Source organism: Mytilus edulis, chromosome 1 (genome assembly GCF_963676685.1).
Source record: "Mytilus edulis chromosome 1, xbMytEdul2.2, whole genome shotgun sequence".
Classification (NCBI taxonomy): domain Eukaryota; kingdom Metazoa; phylum Mollusca; class Bivalvia; order Mytilida; family Mytilidae; genus Mytilus; species Mytilus edulis.
The window spans coordinates 109,570,867-109,590,790 of NC_092344.1; the positions used below are offsets into that span (position 1 = coordinate 109,570,867).

The window sequence follows — 19,924 nt, forward strand, 5'->3', positions numbered from 1 at the left end:
TTTGAATGTCACAAAGGTACTAAAGCCCTGTTATAAATGTCAGAATTGTCCAAACTAGTTGTTCTTGTCATATTAAAATATAAAGATAAGGTATCAGTTTTGTTGCATATATATGACATGTTTCTATACTTCATTTCTTATTAAAAAAAAAAAAAATTCTTCCTTATATTGATAGCAAACGGAAAATTAAGATAAATGGGGTTCTTATTTTTTCAAATTGTCAAATACATGTACAACTGCATTCAATTAAAAGTGAAATGGCATTTTACAATTATACCAGATCATATACAGATCAATTGCTGTGTTTTAACTTTTATCCTAAATTAATCACCATGCCACACACTTTATTACTTGTTCTTAAAGTTTGCAATTATGAGAGCCCCACATTTGTAATCAGTAATTTTGATATGACATACATTACTTCCTTATAGTTTTTACATACTTTGACATTTTTGATAAATATTTTTTAAAGTTCAAAGTCAGGAAGGAAAATAAGTATTTCCAACATGTGACATTGACCTGCTAGTACAAGACCTGCTTTGATCCTTTTTATTAGCTCACCTGGCCCGAAGGGCCAAGTGAGCTTTTCTCATCACTTGGCGTCCGTCGTCCGTCGTCGTCCGTCGTCCGTCGTCCGTCGTCGTCGTCGTCGTCCGTCGTCGTTAACTTTTACAAAAATCTTCTCCTCTGAAACTACTGGGCCAAATCAAACCAAACTTGGCCACAATCATCATTGGGGTATCTAGTTTAAAAAATGTGTGGCGTGACCCGGTCAACCAACCAAGATGGCCGCCACGGCTAAAAATAGAACATAGGGGTAAAATGTAGTTTTTGGCTTATAACTCAAAAACCAAAGCATTTAGAGCAAATCTGACATGGGGTAAAAATGTTTATCAGGTCAAGATCTATCTGCCCTGAAATTTTCAGATGAATCGGTCAATCGGTTGTTGGGTTGCTGCCCCTGAATTGGTAATTTTGAAGAAATTTTGCTGTTTTTGGTTATTATCTTGAATATTATTATAGTTAGAGATAAACTGTAAACAGCAATAATGTTCAGCAAAGTAAGATCTACAAATAAGTCAACATGACCAAAATGGTCAGTTGACCCGTTTAGGAGTTATTGCCCTTTATAGTCAATTTTTAACCATTTTTCGTTAATTAAAGTAATCTTTTACAAAAATCTTCTCCTCTGAAACTACTGGGCCAAATTAATCCAAACTTGGCCACAATCATCTTTGGGGTATCTAGTTTAAAAAATGTGTGGCGTGACCTGGTCAACCAACCAAGATGGCCGCCACGGCTAAAAATAGAACAAAGGGGTAAAATGCAGTTTTTGGCTTATAACTCAAAAACCAAAGCATTTTGAGGAAATCTGACATGGGATAAAAATGTTTATCAGGTCAAGATCTATCTGCCCTAAAATTTTCAGATGAATCGGTCAATCGGTTGTTGGGTTGCTGCCCCTGAATTGGTAATTTTGAGGAAATTTTGCTGTTTTTGGTTATTATCTTGAATATTATTATAGATAGAGATAAACTGTAAACAGCAATAATGTTCAGCAAAGTAAGATCTACAAATAAGTCAACATGACCAAAATGGTCAGTTGACCCGTTTAGGAGTTATTGCCCTTTATAGTCAATTTTTAACCATTTTTCGTAAATTAAAGTAATCTTTTACAAAAATCTTCTCCTCTGAAACTACTTGGCCAAATTAATCCAAACTTGGCCACAATCATCTTTGGGGTATCTAGTTTAAAAAATGTGTGGCGTGACCTGGTCAACCAACCAAGATGGCGGCCACCGCTAAAAATAGAACATAGGGGTAAAATGCAGTTTTTGGCTTATAACTCAAAAACCAAAGCATTTTGAGGAAATCTGACAGGGGATAAAAATGTTTATCAGGTAAAGAACTATCTGCCCTGAAATTTTCAGATGAATCGGTCAATCGGTTGTTGGGTTGCTGCCCCTGAATTGGTAATTTTGAAGAAATTTTGCTGTTTTTGGTTATTATCTTGAATATTATTATAGTTAGAGATAAACTGTCAACAGCAATAATGTTCAGCAAAGTAAGATCTACAAATAAGTCAACATGACCTAAATGGTCAATTGACCCCTTAAGGAGTTATTGCCCTTTATAGTCAATTTTTAACAATTTTCATTAATTTGGTAAATTTATGTAAATTTTTACCAAATATAGTTCTCTGTTACTAATGGGCAAAGTTCATGATAGATATAATTGTAAGAAGCAAAATCGTTCAGTAAAGTAAGAACTTCAAACACATCACCATCACCAAAATACAATTTTGTCATGAATCCATTTGTGTCCTTTGTTTAATATGCACATAGACCAAGGTGAGCGACACAGGCTCTTTAGAGCCTCTAGTTGTATTTTATCATAGATGTATGGTTTTATACAATGTCATGATTCTACCCATTCCAAAGCTTTCCTCTCAGTATCTGCCGTTGTAACTAAATATAGTATTATGCAGTCATTTTACTGCTTTTATAGACACAGCTTCAGTTATTAAATGCCTCAAGACCTGGGACATTATATCATTTATGGTTTTCCAGTTTTCAACAGTTTCATAACATCAATAATCCCTTTCAAGATAACTGGTAAAATCAACACAGCAAATAAAAGTTTTCTAATGGTGTTAAATGATATAAATGATGTCTAGTCAGGTATGATGATGTTGTACAATCAATCTGGCTTCAGTGACAAGGTTAATTAGAAGGAAGAAACATTTCTGATTACAACTAGCATCTGATAGCTTTTCTTTGATGTGGAATTGATCATTTGTTCTGCAGTATAGAATGTATTAATGAAGAAGTTGTGATGTAAACCTCAACTTGTTGAACTCTTTTGTTTGTTCAGAAATAAAGAAAAGTAATGAATTATGCATGTGTAAAGAAATTTTATTTTACTTGAATCTTTTTGTTTTAAGTCAAATGAGTTGATCTTTATTAATAGGCCACTCTGACGTTTGTTTTATGCTTATTTATTTAAGCATGTTTTATTTAGCACTTATGATTATTAGCAATCATGAAAAACCAGATAATTGTAAATTTCTAATTATATTTTTTTCACCATTTGTCATTTTTTGCAAAAATCCTTTCCATGGCCTCTGTTACTTAAAATAGATATAGAAATAAAAATCACAGGTTGTAGGTTTTCTTCCATCTAAGTGTAAAAATATTCAGAAGACTTTATGTACAGAATGATGTTTTATGATCTTTAGCAGATTAAGCTTAGTTTTGAAACTGCATACCTTAAGTATGGTAAATTTTTTGGCATTTGATTTTTTGGCTGAAAATTTAATTATCTCCTTTATAAAGATCACTTTAGAGTTGAAACAACAAAAACATGTGAGTGCCCATTACCGGGGTTCAAATCCATCCATTTAAAAAAAAGTGGGGTTCCCAACCTAGGATAAAGGGGGGTGTTCCAACTGTAATTCCCCATTCAAATAAATTGATTGTCCCCAAAAGGGGGGGGGGGGGGGGGTGTTCAAACCCCCGAAACCCTCCACCTGAAAATAAGCCATATTTACTGTACATTGAGTAGATATAAGTAAGTTTTAACTTTCATGTACCAGTAGTAAATGCCATGAAAATGAATGTTTCCACTTCCAATGTCCTTCAGCTGTTCTTGCAGCTATGGAACTTGTATTGTTATATAATTGTCTGATAGGTAGTTTCTGATTCATTTAACTTTTTACGGAGGTTGATCAACTTTTGATCTTTTAACTGTATGTTATTTGTGAATTTTATACTAGATTTATAGTAATAAATAGATAAATAGATGTTGTATTATCACTGATGAAACAACTACCCACCAGAGACCGAATGACATAGATGTAAGCAGAACAATAATGAAATGTAAATGAAGACTGCACTCACACAAGAAAAACACCCTATAAGGCCCAAGACCACAATTAATGACCCCGCTTTTCGTTGTTCACGAATATAGTTCCCTTTAATTATAGTGTGTTTTTTCTTTATTTTTTTCTTTCCCTTTCTCATTCATTTCTTAGCTTTTCTGGGGTGGAAATGAAAGAAGAGAGCTGAAATAAACTTTTTATATGTTTTATTTTAACTGATTTTAATAAGGAAAGAGTGATTAGGCCAGGTACAAAGAGGTAATATTTACACTTTTCGGATCATCTCTTGACTTGCCTATAGGGGTATGGATGTGTATTGGCCAAATTTGTATGATGTAAACATGCAATTTTTCTGAAAATTGCATATATTTTTGGACTTGTACTGTACATTACACACACAAAAAATTAGACAAAAAGAATAGGCAAAACTTTTTTAATGCGAAAAAACGTTATAAAGAAATGATAGAGGAATTAATTGTGGTCTCGGGCCTAAGAGGTGCATTTCAGCAAATTTTGAATTTATACTTTGACAACTTCTCTGAATGATCTATTGGTATTAATTTGTCAAACTATATGAGAAGAAATGATTTCCACTTTTATTTGATAGAAATTTGTAAAAAAAAGTCCCTTTTCAGCTGATATGCCCAAAAAGTAACTTTTTCACTTTTTTCAATATTTTTGCAAAAGCAGCATCCTTAATTTTTCTCTGACATTTTTTTTTATATCTATTTGTATTTGTGGTATTTATTTCACGTGTTTTACTCATTTATGAACTCTGAACACAAAGAAAAGTGGATAAAAGCATAAAAAGAATGCAAAATGTGCTGTTTTAATAGTCTAGGTCTAACGGTCCGTACGAAGCAAGTGAAATATGAAGTTCTATGCACTTAAAAATTGTATTCCTTTAAACAGATTGCACTGAATCTATGTCAAAAGCACTTAGTACTGGTTGTTTAAACTTGTCTGTTTCACAGAATACCTTTATTTTCTACTGTTGGATGGCTGGTGGTTAAAATATTGGCATTTTAAGACTGAAATTTCATGCAGGTTTAAACAGAAAATTGAAAAAACTTTGCATCAGACCATACTGTCTACATATATAGATAAAAGCAACAGTCTTGTTACATCCAGGCTTCATATTTGATCATATCTCAGCAAGGATTTGAGCAAAAAGAAGCATATTTCCATCTCCAATATCATTTATATGCAATTTTATAGGGAAATATAGGGAACGGCCCAAATTGTCAACTTGTTATTTTAAGCTTGACATTGCTTAAGACCATGTAAAACTCATTTGTTAGGCTATTTGGAACTTTTATTTACATGAAAAGAACATGTATGATATGTAAAATGTTTTGTTTTAACTCAACAACTTCAGAAAATTGTTGTAAGTGGAAAATATTACATTTCATATAAGGCCTTGCTTCATTTGAAAACCTCTATTTTTTGGCATAGGCACATATGAAATTAACTTTTGTCAAATTTTTATAAGTCTCATACATCAAGTATGCTATAAATGACTTTAAATAGATAATATCTTATACATTGAGACATTGAAAAGTGCAATTTGGTGGTTTTTTTTAAATTTTTGATGCCAAAATTTGAAAGTTGAAATTGTTCTATTTCAACGTCACAATTCAGCAACAAAAGTTGAGGTATAAAAAATGCCACATTTTCTATAATATATATCATATGGCTTTGAAATTTTGTAAACTGACTTGTAATACACTAAGCTTAAATCATGCCAAGTTTTATTGGAATTGGTCAAGTTTTTGGCCCCTAATAGGCCCAAGACCACAATTAATGACCCCGCTTTTCGTTGTTCACGAATATAGTTCCCTTTAATTATAGTGTATTTTTCTTTAATTTTTTTCTTTCCCTTTCTCATTCATTTCTTAGCTTTTCTGGGGTGGAAATGAAAGAAGAGAGCTGAAATAAACTTTTAGATGTTTTATTTTAACTGATTTTAATAAGGAAAGAGTGATTAGGCCAGGTGCAAAAAGGTAATATTTACACTTTTCGGATCATCTCTTGACTTGCCTATAGGGGATAATGGATGTGTATTGGCCAAATTTGTATGATGTAAACATGCAATTTTTCTGAAAATTGCATATATTTTTGGACTTGTACTGTACATTACACACACAAAAAATTAGACAAAAAGAATAGGCAAAACTTTTTTAATGCGAAAAAATGTTATAAAGAAATGATAGAGGAATTAATTGTGGTCTCGGGCCATAACTAAAGTATAAAGGCATGCATCGTAGGAACAGAGCACATCATAATGTCATTTGAACAAAACTGATGAACAAAATAGATGTGTACTCCTATTTATATAAAGAAAAATGAGAAGACTCAATTTCTATGATGAGTTTGGTTCTGCCTCTGTATTTATCTATTTGGATTTCTGTATAGAATTACCAGTCAGAAGTTCATTGAGTCAGTATAAAGCTAAATAGAACTATGTGTAGACATTGATTTTTTTAGAACCTGTAGCCCACTACATGCACAGTATTGGATAATAAAATGTGTAATTTATTTTCTGTTTGCTGGTATCTCTCTTGATGCATATAGATAATTGCCTCCTTTGACATACTGTTAAGTGCTTAGTCCATTCTCATTGGTCTTTGAAGTCAGCTGACTGACTTAGGTTTGTTGTTCTATCACATCTTGCACTGTAATTTGTTTTTCAGTTTTGTACTGACTGGTTTCTGAGCCAAATATACAACACATATTTTGCTAAAGATAATAAAAGCACAGGAAGTAATTAGGGCCCTGCATCATGGATGAAGTATAATATAAAAAAGAAGATGTGGTATGATTGCCAATGAGACAACTATCCACAAAAGACCAAAATGACACAGACATTAACAACTAAAGGTCACCGTACGGCCTTCAACAATGAGCAAAGCCCATACCTCATAGTGAGCTATAAAAGGCCCTGATAAGGCAATGTAAAACAATTCAAACAAAAAACTATAAGTAGGAGGCCAATATAATTATGCACAGTTTTTGTACATAATATGTAGTTGTGCATATTTTTATATGGTGATATTCAGATCATTAATGTTGGAAAAACCTGGTGGTCACATTCTACTCAGCATATTGAGTACTTCTTGAATTTTAGTTAGTTGCACTGAGCAATTTATTTGGGCACATCATCTATGGTAATTTCTGCCACTATTTTGTCTTACATGCCAGATATAATAGCATTAGAGAAAAACTTCTTGAATTTAGTTCAAAACTTCAAAATAGCCTCATTTAGAATACTCACATATGAGCATAGAATTTACCCAGACAAGATATTTTGCTACAATATGTATTTTACAAATATTATTGTAGCAAAATAAGATATGTACATAAAATACCTTTTAGAGTAAGCTGCTGCCATACTTTCTATATGTTGATTTCAACAGTTTTATGACAGCATTGTGACAACACAAGTATCCTTACCTTTAAGTACCATAGTGTCCATATGATATTAACCTGTTTATATATATCAATAAAATTACAATATTTTTTTGAAAGATTTGAATCATTTACTTATTTTTGCAATTTCAGGAAAGGGGGGGGGGGGGGGGGGGGGGACCCGGCTCTAGTCATGTCTCCTTCTTTGGTAAAATTTGAAATTGGGAAACTTTAAAAACATGTTGCCAAGTTTTTTTCAGTTTGAGATGTTCTTTACACTACATGCATAAGATAAGTAGTCTGATGAAAAGGATTTATCCTCACTGCTTTTGTTGGTCGTAGTTACTACCGGTATATAAATAGAAAAGAAAACATAATATTTGATACATGAGAGTGTTTAACCTTCTGGCCATTACCATTTATTCTGGAATCTGGATGAACTTTATGTCAGTAATCATGAATTATGAATGATTCAAAGTAAACTAAGATATATATGTTCATACTGCAACTATTCTGTTGAATATTGTGTGCTTTGAAGTTTTCCTCAGCAATAGAAATTAAAAGAAACAAGATAGTTCATTTTAAGTGTTTCCAGTAAATAGATTTTTAAAATAACATCTTTTCAAGCTGTTATTTTGATAATTATGTCATTGTTTGTTATGAAATAGGAAAAAATATTATAAATTAAAAAAAGCTGAGGATACTTTTCTGTTTTATTAAAATAATATTGGAATACATTTGATTTTTTCCGTGAATGATATTGGAATTTAATGACTGTATTGAAGTGACAATAGTGGAATTGTCTTTCCTATTGATTATCTGTATTGATTGGAAAGATTATCATTCACTATGTATATGTACCGTGGTTTATTTTACAGTTATTTTATGATTCATTACAGCTAATTGTCACAAGCAGTGTGCTTACCATGATATTACATAGTGTTATAAATATTTGGTAAAAGCATTAAATCGTGTAACTATTTATATTTCTGCATAGCAATACAAAATGTCTTCCACTCACGGAAAACACAAATTGTTCCCGGAGGAGTTCATTTAGCATTGGAATCATATGCTTGTTAATTTGTCCTCTGCTGACTTGAGTAGAAAAGTAAATTGCAGTTTCTGGTTTGAAGAGCACTTCACTATTTTATTGCCATCAGAATGAGAAAAGAAATATCGAGCTAGAGTTGTGCTTTGCAGTATAATGTGCCATTCTTTGAAGATTTTTAAAGCTAGATAATTCTAATGAAATATCAATAATTGAATGAGATTTGTATATCTATGTAGAAAGAAACTGAACTTTCATAGGTGAGTTAGATTTTTTATATTCTAAATGAGATCCCAATAGTTTATCGGAAATGATATAAATAGAATTTCTTCAAAAGCCTTCAGTACAACTGTATAAATACTGTAGATTCAGAAATTATTGCAAGATTTTATTAATGTAAAAAAAGTGTATTTTTTCAATTCTGTGGATTTTACAGCCTTGTTCAGAAAATTAAGATCATAGGAAAATAAGCTCCCAACTAAGGGAATGAATCTCTTTTTATGTCGAATCATCTTTACACTTGATAGGACTTACGTTTGGTACTAGCCAGCAGTGTATGAGTTGGTGTGTTCCATCTTGGTACTTCATGGTAGTGTAATAGCTGATGTGTTCAGTTGTGGTACTTGCCAGCATTCTAATAATTGATGTGTTCAGTTTTAATATTTGCCAGCAGTGTAATAGTTGATGTGTTCCGTCTTGGTACTAGCCAGCAGTGTAATAGTTGATATGTTCAGTTGTGGTACTTGCCAGCATTCTAATAATTGATGTGTTCAGTTTTAATATTTACCAGCAGTGTAATAGTTGATATGTATCGTTTTGGTACTTCCTTGTAGTGTAAAAGTTGATACATTCTATCTTGGTACGTGTCAGCAGTGTAGTAATTGATGTGTTTAGTCTTGGTACTTGTTAGCAATGCAAAAAAAATGTATTTAGTCTTGGTACTAAGCCAGCAGTATATGAGTTGATGTATTCAGTCTTGGTACTTTCCAAAAGTGTAAAATTGATGTGTTCAGTCTTAGTACTTTCCAACAGTATATGAGTTGATGTGTTCAGTCTTAGTACTTTCCAACAGTATATGAGTTGATGTGTTCAGTCTTAGTACTTTCCAACAGTATATGAGTTGATGTGTTCAGTCTTGGTACTTTCTAACAGTGTGAAATTGATGTGTTCAGTCTTGGTACTTTCCAACAGTGTAAAATTGATGTGTTCAGTCTTGGTACTTTCCAACAGTGTAAAATTGATGTGTTCAGTCTTGGTACTTGCCAGTGGTGAATAAATTGAGTTGTCCGGTTTTGATACTTACAAGTAATGTAATAGTTGAGTTGTTCACCTTTTGTTATAGTCAGCAGTGCTATAATAGATATGTTTTGTCTTGGTACTTGAAAGCAGTGTAATAATTGATGTGGTCAGTCTTGGTACCAGGTACTTGCCAGCAGTATATTATAGTTGATGTGTACAGTTTTGGATTTGTTAAAATTAGCTGTGCACCAGTTGATGGTTACACTAAACAAAACAAAATTATAATGGTTGTATGCAGTGTTATGATTAATACAAAAAAGTTTGAGAATATATGTAAATCAGATATGTTCAATAAAAGATGTAGCAAGTCACATACTAAAACAAAAATTTGTATAGAACTATACACCTACTTATTTCCACATGTAAACTCTTTCTTTCCAACTTCACGACAATCTATGTTTGCTATCTTTTCCTTTCAGGATATATTTATAAAAGGCAAGATCCAAGTTTCACATATTTGCAACAATTTTGAATTCATGTTATTTTTCTATTCTCAAAAGAAGATAGCTCACAACAATTAGTTGGTTAACAGTATATCGCAAATAGTTTACCAATGGTATTACCATTCTTGTAAAGTTTGTAAAACTTACAGACAGTAATCTAACAGTATTTGATGTTATTTTGTCATAGTATTTCTTTAGAGAACTGATACTCAACTGGTATATGATTGTAAATGTATTATCAAGATTAAACATTAATGCACATGAAGATTTGCGGCCTCAATTTATGTTCTTGAATTGAGTTCACTGTTGATTCACTTACATGGTCAGTCAACAGATACACGTGTCACAGAATATAAGTTCCTACATAATATAAGTTCCAAAAGGAAAAATATTCTGGAATATTATTTCCGCAGGAATAAATATTACAGTATATGTTCCTAACGGAATAAATGGTATAGAATATTTGTTCCAACAGGGATAGATATTATGACAATGTTTATAACAAAGTTTCCATTGGAACTCCAGTGTTAGGCGGAACAAATATACGTTGACACATGTAACCATTAAATTAAGTGTGGGTGGTTGCTCTCTTTTATTTTCTTTTTATAAATTCTTAGGTAGTAGCAAAAGGGTTATAAAAAAAAATGTGATAAAAAAATAAAAATGAAATAATTTCAAATGCCACTGAAAAATTCATATTGAATTGTGAATAAAACAAAAAAATCAACAACTAAAAATAGGGTTCAAAAAGCTACTTATAAAACCCTCTCAAAGAGTTAAGGCAAGGCTGATAGCATGGACATTTAAATTAAAAAAAACTGTCTTGGATTGTACAAGTAGATAATATTGCTATGGTTAGATATGCAGAAATCTTAGTTTTCCAGTGCTACTAACCATTAGTAGTTGTCAAAATGTTGCATTTATGTGCAGTTTTGTTCTTCTAAAATTGAAAATGAGATTAAAATACTGAACATTGAGTAAATTTTAACTGCACTATAATTGTTAAATGCAAAGAATTTGAAATAAAGGAAGTGGAAAAGTAAAGTAGCACCTTTTGTTTAATTAAGTAAAAGTTGTGAAGATATCCCCAATGATTAGAATTTTATATTCTGTAGAAGAATTTGCTGCCAGAATCAATTACCTAATTGATATTCAAAATGAGAAATACTGAGCAATTTTGGTGACAAATGTAGAATGTTTATAACCTTTCTGGACACAAATATGGAGAAATTACAGAAGCTAATTGCTTGGTTTCAGGAACTTTATTTGTTCTTTGTAGTTTAGATCATAGTTGCAACTTTTTATTGCTTGACAATTTTGATTAGTATTGAACAGTAGGATTATGTACTTGCAATATTTTATTTTATCTTCATAATAAGCTAATGGTAGAAAAAAGTTATATGCTAAAGTTGTTTGGTTTTTCTGTTGCACAATATTAGAAAACATAATGTAGAAAAGATAGAAAATCTTAGTTTTTTTGTGGTTGTTTACTGTGCATGTACAGATTTTGTGTCAAAGATGGAGACTTCATATTCTTAATTTTCTATTAAACTTGGAAGAAGATTAATAGATTGCTTTGGCTTTTACCTATATACAGACACCATTTATGAATGAAATACAAGCATTCAAAAGCATACAATTTTAGGATAATGAGGTCATGTTGGACTATGTCCTTAATTAGAATAAATGGTCAGTTCCATCACTGAGACCATCAGTACTGGTATGATACTCTGTTTGGCTTATCATTAATACAGAATCTGTCAGACTTTGACATTCTAGATCTGCCATTTGTCTCTGAGAAAGAATGATTTAATATATATCATATAGAACACAATAATTGATGCAATTTTGCCCTCAGCATTAGATTTCAAGAGAAATTATAGTTGAAAATCAATACTGAAATCTTGTGTAAAATGATATAATTTCTTCTATGTTCCTCTTCAAGACAATAATTTATGTTTTATATTTTCTTGCTATTTAGATTTGATTTGTTTGACTTGATCAGTGTAAAAAATCCTGACAATTCCTAATTACTTCATTTGGTGAGAAAAATGATGGTTTTTACAATGGATTACATGCCCCTAAGAATACTGAATCAGTAATGGAATTATGCTGCAATGCAATCAGACAATCAGTATAGCTATCATCAAGAGAAAATTCAATTCTTACACTGCAGTAGAGATTGAATTTGGCAAGGAGTTCTACGATTTATGAATTGATGGATGGAATAAGTCATGTATCTCAATCAAAGCAATAAATAGGAAATGGTTTTGGCTTTGTGGATGTACAATAGCTACTTGACATGATGTCTATAGTGACTGATTAGAAGTCTAGATCAGCACCAAATATACTTGTCCGCAACAATTCCTCATTCACTTAAAATGGCAAAAGGCTGAAGAACAAAACATTGTTGTTGAGAGTGAATTTCTTTATGCCATTACGGTTGAATGCTTTCAATAGCATTGTAACATTACATTATCCTCCAAATAAATTCTTTCTGCCATTACGCTTGAATGGCGTTGTAAGATTCCATTGTCCTCCAAAGAAATTCTACTTTCATTTACAAATTTGAAGGCTTGTTAATTAACTGATGTTTTCAAAGTTCACATAATTTACATAAATCTTGAAGGTTGTGAAAGATTAAATTTACCAAGTTTAAAGCAGTAAACCTAGTAATTTACATGACAGATTAGTTTTAGAAGCTTCTGTCAAGGGTAGAAAATCATTAAAGCTGTATATATGAATAATTCAGATCTGCTTTAACAACAAAAATTGAAAATAATGGTATGCAAACAGTTATCCAAGAAATGAGGAAAATTCTAATGAATAGAAAAATTCTATGATTTTGTTTTACTGAAATTTTCTCTAATTTCTATTACAAAAAAAATGATTGATTATGTAACATAACTAAAGCATTGATTTATTTGTATTTTAAGTAGGATAATTGTTATATGGGTTCATTTAGCAATTTTTTTAAATTTTTTTCTACTGATTTGAATATTTAGATGTGCTTTGATTTAAAACCATCCTAAGAACATTTAAAAAAATACAGCCACTTGTTATTATTTTTATTCTGGAACAATAGGGTGTTAATCATTGTGAATAGATTTTTGTCCAAATGAGAATGATCTTAATAAATCTATTGTTATCAGGTCCGAGACCACAATTATTTCGTAGTGCATTTCTTTTAGAAGATAAATGAAAATTTAAAAAATCCCACCTGCGCTTTCTCAATGAAATTTTTACAGTATGTTGTACTACTGTTGGGACAAGTTATATCAAAATTATAGAAAACTTCATCGGCTCTAACTCAAAATATGGACAATTTTATGTTTAGGGCATCTTGAAATCTTTTGACAGCTTAGGAAGTGCTAATTTTCAACCTTTTTCAGCTGGACCAAATCACTACTTTCCTTTAAAATTCTGAACCCAAATTTTTTTTCAGTGTAATTTCACCCCCCTTCTTGCAATTTGAGGCTTTAAACATGGAGAAATAAATTTGGAAGGGGTATAAAAATTAATGTCAAGTAACCCACTGTCACATAGGGACTATATTTGTGAACAAAGAAAATCAAGGGACGACAATTGTGGTCTCGGACCTAATAGGATAGAAAGAGTTGACCAATCTTAAAAAAACTTGGTATGACCAAAGTTTAATAAATTATAACACTGCTTACAAAGTTTCATAACAATAGGATATATGTTAAATTCTATACTCATCTTTGCGTGTTAAATTTTGACGTTAAAATTGAAAATTTCAACTATCAACATTTGGGGCTTCAAAAATTAAGATATTGCAAAATTATACTTTTTAAATGCCTTAATATATCATTTATAATGTACTAAAAGCAATAGAGTACTCATTTGATTTATCAGACTTAGCATAATTATTCAAAAGTCAAATTTATATGAGCCTACACCTAAAAATTAAGGTTTTTCAATAAAGGGGGGCCTTACATGAAGATGTAATATTTTCCAGCAATTTTAAATTTGTGAAGCTTTTTGGTTATAAATAATCCTTACATATGTATTGAATGTACTTTAAAGAAAAGAAAAGTTACAAATAACATATTATATTAGTTTAAAAGGGTCTTAGGGCAAGTAAGACTGGAAAAAATTTAGGGTCAATTTAGGCCGTGCCACATATTTACATTAAAAAATGCATATTGAGGCTATAAGAAATAAAAAATTGTGTCTTTTTTTATCATTTCTATACTCATGTGACATGATACAACAAATCTGAGCACTAAAAGACTCTTGCAATTAACTTTTCTTGCAGATAGTATGGCCTGATACAAATATTTTTGCCTTTTTAGTGAAAAACTTGCATGCAATTTTAATCTCAAAAGGCTTCTATTTAAAGCACTTGCTATCCTACAGAAGAAAAGAAAGATATTATGTGAAATGGAACAGGTACAATAGACATTTTAAAGTGCTTTTGATACAAATTTAGTGAGGTCTTTATTATGGACTTCAAATTTTATGTACTAAGCTCCCCATTTTTGACTGACTTCAACCAAACAGGGCGTTAGACAAGGGTCATTTATACAACACATTTTGCACATATTATCTGAGGTAATCTTCTTTTCTGTAGATTCAGAGTTCATAAATAAGTAAAAGAACTAGATAAAGGCATAGAAACACAAATATTGACATATGAAAACCTGTCAGATAGAAAGTCAGGATGCCATTTATGCATCAATATTGAAAAAGCTATAAAGTGCCTATTTGACCATAAAATGCCAAAATTAGTCATTTTTGCAAAAATTCTATAAAATAAAAAGCTTAAATCCTTTGGTTTCATTATATCTGACAAATTGACACCATCAAATTATTTAGGGAAGTTGCCAAAGTAAAGATTCCAAATTTACAGATTTCACCTCTTAGGTCCGAGACCACAATTATTTAGTAGTGCATTTCTTTTAGAAGATAAATGAAAATAAAAAAAATCCCACCTGCGCTTTCTCAATGAAATTTTTACAGTATGTTGTACTACTGTTGGGACAAGTTATATCAAAATTATAGAAAACTTCATCGGCTCTAACTCAAAATATGGACAATTTTATGTTTAGGGCGTCTTGAAATCTTTTGACAGCTTAGGAAGTGCTAATTTTCAACCTTTTTCAGCTGGACCAAAATCACTACTTTCCTTTAAAATTCTGAACCCAAATTTTTTTACAGTGTAATTTCACCCCCCCCCCCCTTCTTGCAATTTGAGGCATTAAACTTGGAGAAATAAATATGGAAGGGGTATAAAAATTAATGGCAAGTAACCCACTGTCAACACTAGGGACTATATTTGTGAACAACGAAAATCAAGGGACGACAATTGTGGTCTCGGACCATCAGTTGTCCATTGATATTTGAGATTTTGTTCAAAGCAGCGTTGAAGACCCATTGGTGGCCTCAGCTGTTGTCTGCTCTTTGGGCCTCAGCTGTTGTCTGCTCTTTGGTCGAGTTGTTGACTCTTTGACATGTTCTCCATTTCAATTGACAATTGTATTGTATAATAATAAGTCTGCTACATTTTGATATTCAATGCACTGATAGTTTGGAGTCTCTGTTAAACAAATGTTGATGTTTAGCACAGCTAGTTCATCCAGATGACTTCTTTTCCTCAACATTCAAAACTTTTATATTTGCTTTTATTTAAATTCACCTTAATCCCTCTTTTCCAATAAATTTTGAATTGATGTTTTTTTGCTGTACAGTTTTTAAAGGACTCTGGTTTCACATGATGAAAATCCATTAAATCTTGACCATATTATTACATACAGTGAACTTACAGTCTAATTGGACCAGCTTTCATACCTTTAAACAAACTTATTGTATCAAACTGTAAAAGAAACAAACTTAGTTGATTTTCTTGCTCATATAAAGCCATTTACAAATCAGCTAGGGCCTTTAATTATCATGTTTACCAAGCTTTATGTAAATTTCAGTCACAATTCATTTGGGATCTGCTGTTATACCAATACTGGACATTGCTTATTTAACAACCTGTCTGGAGCCTCATTATAAACTGTGCATTGCTTATATAATAACCTGTCTGGAGCCCCATTTTATACTGTTCATTGAACTTTTGATGTTTGCTTCATTGGCAGACCAGAACCATTCTATAATAGTAATCTGATGGATAAGACTTTTGCATGAAACCATTCTTCTTTTTATGGCAGTAATACATCCAACTTCCTTCAGATGGAACCCAGTTCTGATGTTGATTGAAATTTCCTCCTTGCTTCACTGACAGTCCAGAACTATTTTGCATGTTTATCAGATGTTTAAGTCTTTGAGACAAGTTAAAAATCAATTGAAAGCAAGCTGAGGCTAGGTGATGTAAATCACTTACTCTCAGACGATCAATCGATGGAAATTTATTTTTGTATCTGTTGTTAGACCAGATTTAGCATTATTTTGTATATTCTTTCCTTTAGAGTACAGCTTTTATTGAATTGTTGTACGATTACATCAGTGACTTTCCAGACTGACATATATTGTTTCACACTGTTATTTAGTTACTAATATAGATATATAGGCTTGTCTGTTTCTACTGCTATTTGTTGGGTACAGCTTTTTATTGAAATGTTGTAAGAAGGAAGTACATGTATATTATGTATATTATGAACACTTATATACCCTCAACTACAAGTTATTGCTGCCAAGTATGTAGATGGGTGGCACTGTAAAATGTTGCCACTATATAGTTGTGTTTCACTTTGTATAAGGGAGAGCATATTAACATATTAAAGAAAATAAACTGAAATAATTAGAAAAGTATTGAAAACTACTGTAATACAGAAAATAATAAATAATGTCTATACCCTCAGCAACTGTTATTTCACTTACTTAAAAAAAGGGGATATTGACAAAGTCATCCAGATATGTTCTAGACAATTTCATAAAAGAGGACGCCTTTGAAATACACAGCCTCCCACACTCAAAGTTAAAGAGCACACACTACCACAAGATGATGAGGTTTATGAAAAGACTTGATAAGTCAGACATTGTTTCCCTTTAGCAAAAGTAAAAAGATTACCTGAGTTTGAGGGGAAGTATTTCATTAACCTGTGTGCTCAAAGGTAAATAATTTGTTAGCATTTGAAATAGGTGATTTGACTGGATTGAAATATATATCAATATATATTTTTTTTATTTTATTTTCAGATTGTAAGAATTAATCATGTGTGCTGGTGACTGCTGTTGTTGTGATCAGGTAAATATTAAAATCCATGGATAGCATTACATAAATTTGTTAAATCAAAATTGCTTTTCTGTCTGTTTCCCTAAAATTTCACTTGGCAAATTACTATTAAAACAGTCATTTATTAATTGCTTTAGGCTTACCATAGTCTTAACTGGTGCCAATGAATTTGATAAAACCTTTTTAATCAGAATTTATTAAATTATCTAGAAATCAAATGTATGATACATTTTTAAAATTTCCTTTGCAAAATTTTAGTGGTTCAAAGAATTCTAAAATTAAAAATGATAATAAAATAAGATTGCATGCATGTGACTTTTCACAAGATATCAATAAGAGAGGTCACAAATATATTGTCACATTATTGCTTATATTAGACTACATTTAAGATATAAAAATCAATAACAGTTGTGTTTGTTTTAAAATGTGCACAGCTAACATATAATATGTAATATGTATTTTCACCAAGATTAGGAAGATACCAGTTATGATATATACCATTCTAACATGATGCTTTGATTACCCATCTGTGGTAAAATATGAATATATTGCCTGGGCTGTTCCAATTGTACTCCCACGTCATATGCTTTTTTATGAATGTGGTACCCAACTTCATAGAACGATGATGTAAGAATATAAGCATTTTATTGGAAAATACACGCTTGTGAAACCGAAAATCATCAAAACAAGGAAACGTAAATGAACGATGCTAAAATGTGGAATGAGCCATTTTATTTTTTTACATATAAGACATATAAGTAAATTATCATTTAAATTCATCCTAAACTATCTAAATACGTTATCGTAAATGGTTTAAATATGTGTTTTCCCTGTTCTTTTACACCAATTTAATAGTGCTTTACTATATGGGAATGGCAAATATTTGACTCCTCCTAGAGCATTTTGATCCAAAAGAATTGCTGTATTTGTCCTATTAGAATCAAAATAATTCATAGGGGATCTCCTCACTGTGTTAAAGATCCATTGATGGTCTTCATCTGTTTTCTTGCCCTTTGGTTGTTTCTTTGACACATTCCCCATTTCAATTTTTAATTTTATTTTATATGCTATACTTAAGTTCTAAATTTAAGTTTTTTCTACAGTAAATTTATAATATGTCTTAATGTTATCCCCTATTGATTTGGAAGAAACAAATTACTGAGATTGTATCAGAAGAAAACACATTGAAGATCAAAAAGCTATTTTCTGTGAGCATGAGCATAAGCTAGATAAATGATTCAATTTAACAAGGTTTAAATGTTTCAGATTTCATCATAAATTGTTGTCAGCATGAAATCCCATAATGCAATGTTCTAGATGTCTTACTTCGATTTCTTTATCAAACGAGTTTAGATAACTAAATAATTATGATTGATATTAAGTCAGTGGTAAAATCAATTGGATCTTAGAAGAAACATGCTTTATGCAATTATTTCAAAGAATGAATTTTCCTGATTGAAGATTTTGATTGGTTACATATTGACATTGTGATTTCAGTACAACTTTTTTCTTTAATATTTGCTTGGGTAAATTGTAGGCGATTAAAGCAAGAAGAAACAATTGAATAATTACAGGAAAACAAGCATTTAAATTCTGGAATTAACTGAAATATTAATGCATTTTATTGATTATAGAATTACTGTCAATAATAGCATGCCAGGAATAAAAAGTTTTCATTATGTCTCTGTTTGAGGTTGTCATTCTCATAAAGAAGTACGGAAACAGTCCCAGTACAAGTTAAACATTTGTATTTCTCTCAATTTTTGTTTGTACAAGACAGGTACATTGTATATCCTGATTAAGATCGGTGGTTCTTAGGTTTCATGAAAATGATTTATTTGAAAAATATAACAGATATTCTTTTGATTTGAATAAGACTTAGTAAATTCATTACCTTGCTGTTTGATAAAAAGTTTTTCAAGCATTTAATCAAAGATCATCAAATACTACATGAAAAGCATTGACATTTTTACCATGTGTAAAGCAATGTTTGAAAATATCACAACTTTGATGCCATTTTATTCATCCATTTTCATTTGTTCTGCCTTAATTAGAATTCTTTTCAACATCAGTAAATAATAACTTAATAAAATTGTTGACTGGATGTTTATTAACACATGCCCAGTAACAAGTATTTCATACATAAACAGGACAAGAAAAAATAAGATTAAGTAATGATGAAATTAAGGTGCAAAGAAAAAAGAAAAAGTTTTGTATGTTAACCTCATAATATCAATAGTAAGTCATTGATCATTTTCTACAACCTGTTTCCTAACATATATACCTGGATCAAATGAATAATTGTTTTTGTCTAATAAGGCTACCTGATACACCTATATAGTTTATTAGTATTCTTACTTTACATCCTTACTTAAATGAATACTATAGGAGATTGTAATTTGTTTGTTTACAGCCTGATTCATCAGAGAAAGCTCGGCTAACGAATTCTACAGAGAACAGAGGATGTACAGACATACCTGTATTACTTATATTTATCCTGTTCTGGGCCGGAATGGTAAGTTCAAATAGATAAAAAGATGCACTTACTGCAATTGTGACTCCTATGCTTAAAAAGGTTTATTGCAGACAATATTTTAATTTCCTTTTTGACATCCATAAGAATAAACATTCTTTTTCAGGACTTT

The 19,924-nt window shown here is 31.1% G+C and overlaps 1 protein-coding gene across 13 annotated transcripts in view; it reads left to right on the plus strand.

Annotated features, from left to right (window-relative positions):
• Positions 1-19,924, plus strand: part of LOC139517489 (choline transporter-like protein 1) — a 56,700-nt gene that overhangs the window by 9,667 nt on the left and 27,109 nt on the right. For 11 of the 13 annotated variants that reach the window (XR_011663149.1, XR_011663150.1, XR_011663148.1 and 8 more), the window contains 2 exons: positions 17,243-17,291; positions 19,693-19,794. Coding sequence is in view for 9 of the 13 variants with exons in the window: in XM_071308665.1 (XP_071164766.1) it covers positions 17,259-17,291; positions 19,693-19,794 (135 nt within the window). In the remaining 4 variants the exon portion in view is untranslated. Of the gene's footprint in view, positions 1-8,109; positions 8,597-17,242; positions 17,292-19,692; positions 19,795-19,924 lie in introns of those variants that run through there. The other 2 variants (XR_011663151.1, XM_071308674.1) reach the window with 2 other exon arrangements.